The following is a 10877-nucleotide window of genomic DNA, read 5'->3' on the forward strand; positions in this document are numbered from 1 at the left end:
GCTGCTGCTAGTTGTGGTTTTGGGGTTTTGGTGTTCTGGCTGTAACTGTCTTCTTGGGTTTTTGTGCCCAAGGTACTTGGTTATTAATAACAATTATTAATTGCCAAAAAAAAAAATCTTATATATAAATAAGAATGTCAATTTCTCAACTTCTAGCCACAAACCTCTGAAACTCCATCCTAGCAATTATGTGCAACCCCTTATAAATACTTAGTAGTTATTTTATATATAAAAAAAACAAAGAAATTTCCTTAGAATAACTAACTACCCTACCAACTTCGCAAAAAAAAAAAAAAAAACCATCCTAAAATAACTACTTAGCGTACGAATTTCTCATGTAACGATCCATTTATGCACCCCAATAACAATCGATCCTGTGCATTACCAGGGTACATTCTAATATTAGAAATTATTTAAAATATTATATTTAATTATAAATCTTTACTCTTTAAAAAGTGGGAGTACAAGTTGCTGTAGCTTATGAACAGTAACATAATATTTCAAATTTCACTTCTTTTTTTTCACACGTGCTTCCCTTCTTTCTTCTTTTCTCACCTTTTTCTCCCCTCTAATTAATGGAGCCCTGGTAAATTGGTGCTTGAACTCATCAACCTGATAATATGTTACAGATTTCAAAATACAAATTGGAGAAATCCCGGAAGCTATTTAGTATGCCCCCATCTTTACCGACTACCGCAAAGAGGGTTGCTCTGTCGGAGATGACGACGTTCATAGCAGAGACTAAGATCTCTCTGTGTTGAAATCCGACATAAGCCCTCCAAGATTTAAGCTCCACCTCATCGTTGTTGAGTATTGTGAGGGTTGATTTAAAGCTGAAGGATTTTTTAGAGGCTTTTGAGGATTGGGTGGAGGTAAGTGTTATTAAAACAAACCTCAAGTCGTGAAAAAGTTGTCTGGTTCTATTTGCTTTATTTTCACTTATTTTGAAAAAGTAAGTTTACTTAAGTTTATTTGAGTTTAGATAATATAAATTTAGCAAAACAAACCCGTCCTGTTCGGTAATTAACGGTTAGCGGTTAGCCGTAGCGGATTGGATTATCAAATTTGCCTAACTGATTGAATTAACAATTTTGACTAGGTGGTTGAATTGTTAGTTTGTTAAAAGTGTTTGGTAAATAGCGGTTAGCTGTTAGCTATTTGATAATATAAAATGACAAATAAGGACATTATCATATTGTATTGTTTGATTTAAGATTACTAAGTGTACATGAATTATTCGACAAGTAAACAAAAAAGAGAATAATTAGAATTAAACACATATGAATAGGAAAAAATAAAGAAGTGTTTAAAAAAAAACTTGAATAACATTGAAAAGAATACGAAGAAGAGGAAAAAAAATGGGGAATTTTTTTAAATAAATCACTTGAACTGAAAAAAAACATATAAAAAAGAAGAAGTTAAAATTAAGCGAAGAAAAAAAATACAGAAGAAATTAATTAAAGAAAAAAAAATGCAGAATCCCCCACCTCAAAAAAACCGCAGAAGAGTGAAAAAAACAAGAGAGAAGAAAAAAAAATGGAGTACGAAAGAGGAGTAAAAACAGGAGAAAAAAATGTAGAATCTTTTACACAAAACGTATAAAAGAAGAAGAAAAAAAGAGAGAAAATAAATCAAGAAAAATTAAAGGGGAAATGGATGCTTTGTTAGTATTAACTTGTTGGCAAAATTGTATCACATGGCCCAATGCTATCATCTACTCCAATTGGAAAAACGGCTAGGATCCGCATTTTTTAAATTAGCGGATTCATCTCACTCCACTATTCCATTTCGCTAACAACCAAACACCTACCTAAGGGATTGATAATTACATAAGATAAGAAAGCGTTAACGTAGGTAAGATCAATGCTTTCCGACTGAAATGAACGAATCGAATCACTCTTGACTTGATGGAGATTGGTTTGCTTAACAAAGTTGGTCAAACTTCTAAATGAGTCTAATCCATTAATTTTTTTTCAATCCTCTAACAACCAAAGGCCATGATCGAATTAAAACTTGGATAATCACTCTTTTTATGGGTTGGTCAAAGAAAACATGAAATGAAGCTAGTACTCCGTTGGTCCGTACTTCGTAGTAGAACAAGTGTGTACAGTAGTTGTTATGTACTTTCATTAGTTGGAATTTTGGAAGATAAAATGGAAAAAATAAAGCAACGAAATTGCGAGGAAATTATAGGGAGCCCAACTTGACAAAAACACAAATTGGGTTGTTTGAGTGTTTCCCTTTAGGCAGTTTAAAGGGACCCTTAAATGGCCAAACCAAATTCCAGTTCAGTCATTTTCTTCCAACCCTCATGCTTTTCCTTTCTGTAAGGCATTACGGAGATAAATATCATACTCCATCTGTTATTTTATTTTTATGGAAAAATTGTTTTAATTAATTTAACTTTTTTTACGATTTTCTACTAATTATACAATCTTTAGATTATCTCTATTATATAAGCCAAGAGGTGAAGTCTTTTTGGTAATCACGCTTTTGGTGTCCCCCACGTAAAATACCAAAATATCCTTAAGCTCATATATTCTTCTCCAATTCAATTGTGATTAATATAAACATTATTTCTTATTAAAAAGAAAGCATAAGAAATTAATCTTCTCAAAATAAGTCATCAACCTCTCATCTTCTATGCACTCCTCATAAATAAATCTACTAACAACCATTTTCGTTATATCTTACACAATCAACTCTATAAAAATAATACTTTAGTTCTTACAGAAAGTTTATGCTTTAATATGTGATTAACCAAGTACATTTCGAGAAAAAAAATATGTGATTGCGTAAGAAACCGTAAATCAATTGAGTATAGAATATGTGATTAGCCAAGTACATTGCGAGAAAAAAAAAGGTGAAACACACTATTTATATAGTAATTTTCTTTATTGTAATACTACAATTTAGATTTTTCGTCATATAAATAGGTGTATTACATTGTTTCACTATCTAAATACTTTTAGCTAGAGATTATATCTAATTTTTCTTCATATGAACTTTTTGAATAATTTTTCTAGCATACTCCTATTATTTATTACGATTAGTTGTCATAACGTAATTTTTAGTTTTATAATCTCGCACGCATAGCGTGCATATAAGACTAGTTATTTAATAATCCAACATTTAGACCTCATTAAACCCAAATGATTGGAAATAGTCTACATATGTCAAGTGGGTGTTGGCTTAGGAGAGGTTTGAGGGAAAAAGAGGTTTTTGGGGTGAATTAGAGGTTTGACGTTTAGAAAAAGCTAATGGGGAGTGTTTGGTTATGAGAGGATTGGAAGAGAGTTTTGGGGTAAAAAAAACTAATTTTAAAAAAGCTCTATATAGGAGCTTTTTGCAATTAGAGGTTTGTAAAAGTGGATGAAAATGACTATTTTGTCCTACTATTGCCTATAATTACAACAACTATCAACCTTGTTACCCTACATATTTTTCTCCTAAAAACATTACTCACACTTTCTTTTTCATTTCACCCTATTTACTAGATTCGTTTTTTGTTGTAATAAATTTTATATTAGTACTTTGAAATAATTGAAGTATATTGCAATAATGCTTAAAATATCATTAGTAATATTTCTCTATTGAAAAATATGAAGGAAATAATGCCCTTGGTCCAAGTATGCATATAATGTTAAGTCTAATAAATGCGGTTCAATATTAATTAACAAGTTAATAATTCAGTGAGATAAAGTGAGTTGAATGCCTAGCTAGAGGCCGGTTCAGTTCAAGTGGAATTAATAATATTAATCCACAGCTTACTCTTGACTGAACCCGTAGGGTCACACAAATAGTACGTAAACGGATCAAGTATTTAATGGCATTAAATACTCCATCTATGGATATTCGGAATCGATGGATCTTGGTTTCAGTGGGAGCTAAGATCGTCAAAGGCAAGCAAATGAATACTCCGGAAACGATGATATTGCCGAAAACGGAAATATGGATCGTATCGGAAATATAAATATTATCCAAGTCGTAGATGTTGCCGGAAACGGAAACATGGTACGTATCGGAAAATATTAATGGAAATGAAAATATTGCCGGAATCGGAAATATTGCCGGAAACGGAAATATTGTCAGAATCGGAAATATTATCGGAATCGGAAAATAATTCCGGAAACGGAAATATTAAATATTTGTTTGAAACGGAAATTAATTCCAGAATCGGAAATATTAAATATTGTTCGTATCGGAAATGAATTCCGGAATCGGGAATTTAATCGGAAAGCGTATCATACGAATTAGCATCGGACGAGGCTTGCTAGACGAAGGCCCAGCACGAGGCTAGGCCAACGCCCAGCAAGCCACACACCAAGTGCTCGACCAGGCCCAGCGCAAGGCCAGGCCCAGCCAAGCACTGGCAGGCGCGCACGAAGCTCATGGGCTGCGAGGCCGCATGCGCTATGCGCTCGGCGTGCATGCGTGTGCGTGTGCTCGTGTTCGTAACGAATCCTAATTATATCGGAATTCGTGCATTGATTAAATCCTAATCCTAAAAGATTAAATTTATTATTTAGAGTTCTATTAGGATTCTAATTAATAAATCCATATCCTAGTAGGATTATAATTCCTTTCCATAAACTCTATAAATATGGGCCTAGGGTCACATATTTAACAGATGATTTTGAAGTATTCAAAGGTAAGACTTTTAAGCAAAAATCAGTCAAACACTTGCAACCCAAAATAGCCGAAAATCCTAAGTAACCTTAAGGGCGATTCTAGTTGGTCAAGCTTAAGGCGGATCCGGACATGCTGTGGACTATCTACGGAGGGACGACACTTGGAGTCCTAAAGACTTGTTCTTTTTCGGTTCGGGCGCAGCTAGGGAGGGCACGCTACAAAGTGTATGCATCTGAATTATGCTAAATGATTATGTGTAAATAATATGTTTCCTGGCTTTATGGTTTTTCCGCATGATTTATGTTTATTCATATGTATCATAACCTAACAGTGGTATCAAGAGCCTCTTATTATTTTCATAATCTAAATTGCATGAACATGGTTAAATTTTACAAATTTGCAAAGAATTAAAGGGGTGATTAATTTTCGTAATTAATTGCAAATTGCGTTTATTTAATTATATGTACGCAGTTTTTCGGCAGTTTCTTCGTTACTCATCCAAATCGAGTGATTTTTGTGTCAATTCCGCATGTAAAAGGCATTCTAAAATTTTGACAAAATTAATATTTTTCGGCCGAACCCAGAATTCCCAAATTCGAAGCCTAACTATGACTTTTCGGAGGTTTTAGTTTTTCGAACGCAAAAGTTTGTAAATTTAAGATGTTAAATTAAGTATTTGCGATTCTTGTTGATAAATCTTGAGTTTTTGATCGACCTACTGTAAATGTTTAACAATTATGAATGCCTAGACTTGTTAATTATACAACCTAATTTGTAATTATGATTAATTTGTTGAAATTCGAATAATTTAGAATTGATTTGTTTTTCATAATTAATTAATAATTTAATTAGGTATCCATGATTAAAATCCACCATAAAAATTGTTAATGTATGTTAAATTTTTAATTTTTATGACCTAGATTTGAATCCATGTTAATCGGAAATTAATTGATTAATAAATTTTCGATTTTTTGTCCTAAAACTATGAAATTAATATATTTTATTAATTTTAAATTAAAACTTTTTAAATTTTTATGAATACGCCCATAAATGTTGCACGCACAAAGCAATGGAAGCTACGTGTTACCCTTAAGGGGTGTTGCACAGTGCGGGCACGAGACGACGATCAAGGGAGCTCGTCGCCCGTGCGGTACGAATGCAGCGAACAACGAGGGTGGCATGCGCAAGGCTGTGCGCCTAAGGGGCGTGTGCTACGCGTGTGGGCGATGGGGCAACGGGCAAGCAAGTGCAGCGAGCAAGGCAGCGATGGATGCTGCGCCACACATGCGCTGCCCCGCTCAGCAGCACGCCAAGGCAGTAGCCAAGGCAGCGACAAGCGCATCACAACTTGCACGCGGGCAGCGTTGGCTGGCCTGTCCAGCGAGCGTTGCCCAGCAGCGCGCCAAGGCGATGGGCGAGTTGGCTGCGCGCAAGCGTGGCTCGCTAGGCCTGACGCATTGGTGCGTTGTTGCTTGGGCTTTGCGGTACGATCAATCGAGTGACAAGGGGTTTGTTGCTTGTTGGACTTGACGAGGTATGGGCGCAAGCCCATGGCCTTGTCTTGACCCGATTGGTTCGTTTTAAATTTTAATTTGAATTTTTCAGTTCGGAAATAATTTTAATTAACGTTAAAATTAATAATTTAAATTGTTTTCTCGGGATTTAATTTTGATTATTATAATTATTATAAATTTTAATTTATACTAATTATTTTACTAAAATTAAACCTTGAATTAATTTAAATTCGTTTAAATCAACTGAAAATAAATTAAATAAAATGGATTCAATTATAAATTTATATGAGCTTTAAATTTTAATTAAATTTGTATGTTTCCGGTTAGACTAGAAATACATTTTTATGTTTAAAATTAGTAAAGCATATGAATTTATTGGTTTAAGTGGGAGCATTTTATTCATAAACTCTTGATTAGGTCTACAAATCCTTTAAGGTTAAACAACTTGATTAGAATTAATAAGGACTGAATAATTGGTAGATTATTGGTGCCCTTAATTAATTGCTGCAAATATTTATGTGATGCATACAATGTGTTTTAACTAACCAATTATGTGGGCCATTCATGATAATGAATGGATGAATGGTATATATTGTATATGTACTGTTTTGCAGGTTATGAAGTGACTAGTATGGCCCAAATAGGATAAAAAATATGGTTTGCGTACCATTAATTTGAATGTAATTGGTCTAAAGCACCAAATTTATTTTTTAATTCAAATATGGTCTGCGTACCATCAAATAGTTGTAATTAGTTTAATTATAGCTTATCCTATTTGAAGAAAATGGCGCCTCCCACGGTGAAATTCAAGACGGAGTTTCCAAACCATTTTCAAGACGGACTTTGAAGTTGAAGCTTCAAGATGAAGTCGGGCCATACTAGATCACATTTATCTTATGCATGCTTTAAGTTATTTATTGCTTTTAAATATGTCTTAAATATGCATGAGATCGAAGCTTGATTATGTTGCATGATTAAGGATTTTAGTTCACTTAAAATCTAACCAACATAGTAAGAGCCTTAAGTTCCTAACTTATAAATTGAGTTAAAAGGTGCCATGCCAAAATAACACTTACTTGGATATCCTTTACATCGATCTTAGTAATAGTTTTCCGCCATAGCGAGGTGTTACTTATCGATACTAAAGGGGTAAGGTACACAAATAATTGTGAGTACATGTTAGTTTTGGTGAAACTCAACGATATAAGTAAGGAGTCCTTTTATGTCGTGGAAAAATCGATAGGTTTACCTAATAAGTTCTTAGACGTACCTATCAACCAAGAGTAGTTTCTAGACTATTAGCAAAAGGTTTTTGCTTACCTAAAAGATTTTAGAATTGAGTCTAAATACATAATGTGCTTAATTCTTCAATGGATTTTAGGATCTTGGAATCATTTTATTCACACCTGCTGGAACACATAACTTGAATAAAATGCTTAATGAACATTGAATTATGCATGTATGCTAGAATTTAAGTTTATTAAGAGAAACTGTGAATGATTATTTATTTGTTTATTCTTTTCAATTGTAGTTTTACTATGGCAAACAACAATCAAAACATCATCATGGGTTCTGAGCTTATGGTCAAGCTGAACCTGACAAATTTTCTTGAATGGGAAGCTAAGCTAGTTGAAATAGTCAGACTCAATGGACTTGAGTATGTACTGTTACATCCCATGCCAAGCTACTATGCCAGAGACATGACCCCTGAAAGATTTTCCGCCTGGGATGCGGATCTCAAAAAGGTTATGAGTCTCATGCTGAATAATATCCCCGATGAATGGGCTAGAAGGTTTGTAGCTTATGAACCATTTACGCTCATCAAGAATCTGAGGGATATCTGTTGTGGAAGCACGGAGGACAAGGACCTGAACGTCCATGAGTTGATTGAATCAATGTCTGGTCTAAAGGTTAGTTCTCCCAACAGGTGTTATAGGATGGAGGTCCAAGAAACACATGTTCAGCTCCTTCGCACTAAACAAAGGGTAGGCGTCCCACTAAGGTTCCATGTGGATCTTATGCTTTCATATTTCGATCGCCTAAGTCTGCTAGGAACACCAATAAGTGAAAGGATGGCAGTCTCTATCTTGCTCAATTCACTGCACAGTGGGTTTGGTCGCTTCAAGCAACTATACCTAAGTGAACCAAGAGAAGAAACAGTTGCAGAATTTGTTCACCTTGTCAGAAAGGCTGTTATACTACTGGACTGTGAAGCCAAAGATTTACTCAAGGCTAAAGGGAGACCGTTCAAGAAAAGTGGAAAGTCCAAGGGCAATGCTAAATCAAAGCAGGACAAGTCCACATCAAGCTGTCTTTAATGTGATGGAATAGGCCATTACAAAAGAGAATGTTCAAAGCTAAAGGAAGATCAGAAGAACGGAACAGTCGTTCCATCTTCAGGTATTTTCGTTATAGACTGTATAATTGCTAATTCAACATCTTGGGTATTAGATACAGGTTGTGGCTCACACTTATGTTCCAATTCACAGGGACTAAGAAGAAGTAGAAAATTAAGCAAGGGTGAAGTCGACCTACGAGTGGGAAATGGAGCACGGATTGCTGCATTAGCTGTAGGAACTTATTATTTGTCGTTGCCCTCTGGGCTAGTTTTGGAACTGGAAGAGTGTTTCCATGTTCCAAGTCTTACTAAAAACATCATTTTTGTTTCTTGCTTAGATGCTAAGGGATTTTCCTTTTTAATAAAAGACAATAGTTGTTCGTTTTATTTTAAAGAGATGTTTAATGGATCTGCTAGATTAGTCAATGGACTTTATTTATTAGATCACGACAAACAAGTTTATAACATAAATACCAAAAAGGCCAAAAAGGATGATTCAGATCTCACCTATCTGTGGCATTGTCGATTACGCCATATTAACTTGAAACGCATGGAAAGACTTCAAAAGGAAGGAATTCTAGAACCATTTGACTTAGAGGATTATGGTAAGTGCGAATCATGTTTACTTGGCAAAATGACAAAGCAACCTTTCTCTAAAGTTGGAGAAAGAGCAACTGAACTATTGGGTTTAATCCATACAGATGTATGTGGACCAATGAGTACAAATGCTAGGGGTGGTTTCAGCTACTTTATCACTTTCACTGATGACTTCAGTAGATATGGTTATGTCTACCTAATGAAGCATAAGTCTGAATCCTTTGACAAATTCAAGGAATTTCAGAGTGAAGTAGAGAATCAATTAGGCAAGAAGATTAAGGCACTGCGGTCTGATAGAGGCGGTGAATAACTGAGCTATGAATTTGATGACCATCTGAAAGAATGTGGAATTCTATCAGAATTGACTCCTCCTAGAACACCACAATGGAACGGTGTGTCGGAACGGAGGAACAGAACCTTGCTAGACATGGTTAGATCAATGATGGGTCAGGCCGAACTTCCAATAGAATTTTGGGGATATGCACTAAATACAGCCGCACTCACTATAAATAGAGCTCCGTCTAAAGCTGTTGAAAAGACTCCATATGAGTTATGGTTTGGAAAGCCTCCAAAAGTGTCTTTTCTTAAGATTTGGGGATGTGAAGTATACGTTAAACGATTAATTTCAGACAAACTTCACCCAAAATCTGACAAATGTATCCTTGTGGGCTATCCAAAGGAAACAAAGGGGTATTACTTCTACAATACATCTGAGAACAAGGTGTTTGTTGCTCGAGATGGTATCTTTTTGGAAAAGAATCACATTTCCAAAATGACAAGTGGGAGAAAAGTAGACCTCGAAGAAATTCGAGTCGAACAACAAACTCTAGAGAATGCTCAAGATGACATTCAGGATGAAACTCAGAGATCTTTAGAAGTTTCTGGTGAGAATCATGGACAATCTAGATATGTAAACCCGCATAGATCGTAGAGATATAGATGTCAACCGGAAAGGTACTTAGGTATTATGACGAACGAGAGCTATGATGTTCTATTACTTGAAAGTGATGAACCTGTGACTTACAAACAAGCTATGACGAGCCCTAGCTCCAAGCAATGGAAAGAAGCCATGCAATCTGAATTAGACTCCATGTCTGAAAACCAAGTTTGGGATTTGGTCGATTTGCCAGATGGCTACCAAGCCATTGGAAGCAAATGAGTTTTCAAACTGAAAAAGGACAAGGATGGGAAACTTGAAGTTATCAAAGCTAGATTGGTTGCAAAAGGTTACAGGCAAGTCCACGGTGTGGACTACGATGAAACCTTTTCACCAGTTGCAATGCTAAAGTCTATTCGGATAATGTTAGCAATCGCTGCATATTACGATTACGAAATATGGCAGATGGATGTCAAAACCGCTTTCTTAAACGGCGTTTTAACAGAAACTGTGTTTATGACACAGCCTGAGGGTTTTGTGGATCCAAAGAATGCTAAAAAGGTATGCAAGCTAAAGAAATCAATCTACGGATTGAAGCAGGCATCCAGGAGCTGGAATATACGTTTTGATGAAACAGTCAGTGACTTTGGTTTCATCAAGAACGCAGACGAATCTTGTGTATACAAGAAGGTCAGTGGGAGCAAAATTGCTTTTCTAGTATTATATGTCGACGACATATTACTTATCGGAAATGACATTCCTATGTTGAACTTTGTCAAGATTTGGCTCGGGAAATGTTTTTCGATGAAGGATCTAGGAGAAGCACAGTACATATTGGGCATCAAGATTTACATAGATAGATCTAAAAAGATGATTGGACTTAGTCAAAGCACTTATATCAATAAGGTACTTGATAGGT

The 10877-nt window shown here is 35.3% G+C and overlaps 1 protein-coding gene across 2 annotated transcripts; it reads left to right on the forward strand.

Moving 5' to 3' along the window:
* The first annotated feature begins 10 nt into the window (after positions 1 to 10).
* LOC130463975 (uncharacterized) lies at positions 11 to 8826 on the forward strand. Of its 2 annotated transcripts, XR_008924263.1 has the most exons (3): positions 11 to 4856; positions 7678 to 8546; positions 8636 to 8826. XR_008924263.1 is itself a non-coding variant. In XM_056833299.1 (2 exons), the coding sequence occupies exons 1-2, from the start codon at positions 4762 to 4764 to the stop codon at positions 8462 to 8464; spliced, it is 882 nt and encodes a 293-aa protein (XP_056689277.1). In that variant the 5' UTR covers positions 12 to 4761; the 3' UTR covers positions 8465 to 8826. The 2 variants fall into 2 exon arrangements, 1 of the variants encoding a protein (XP_056689277.1); XM_056833299.1 differs by having other exon boundaries at positions 12 to 4856; positions 7678 to 8826.
* Positions 8827 to 10877: the final 2051 nt, after the last annotated feature.

Source organism: Spinacia oleracea, chromosome 6 (assembly GCF_020520425.1).
Source record: "Spinacia oleracea cultivar Varoflay chromosome 6, BTI_SOV_V1, whole genome shotgun sequence".
NCBI lineage: Eukaryota > Viridiplantae > Streptophyta > Magnoliopsida > Caryophyllales > Amaranthaceae > Spinacia > Spinacia oleracea.

Coding starts and splice junctions, on each gene's coding strand:
- LOC130463975 (XM_056833299.1), top strand. CDS start 4,762: ATGCTGTGGACTATCTACGGAGGGACGACACTTGGAGTCCTAAAGACT. Junction 4,857..7,677: donor GGGAGGGCACGCTACAAAGT/GTATGCATCTGA, acceptor TTTCAATTGTAG/TTTTACTATGGCAAACAACA.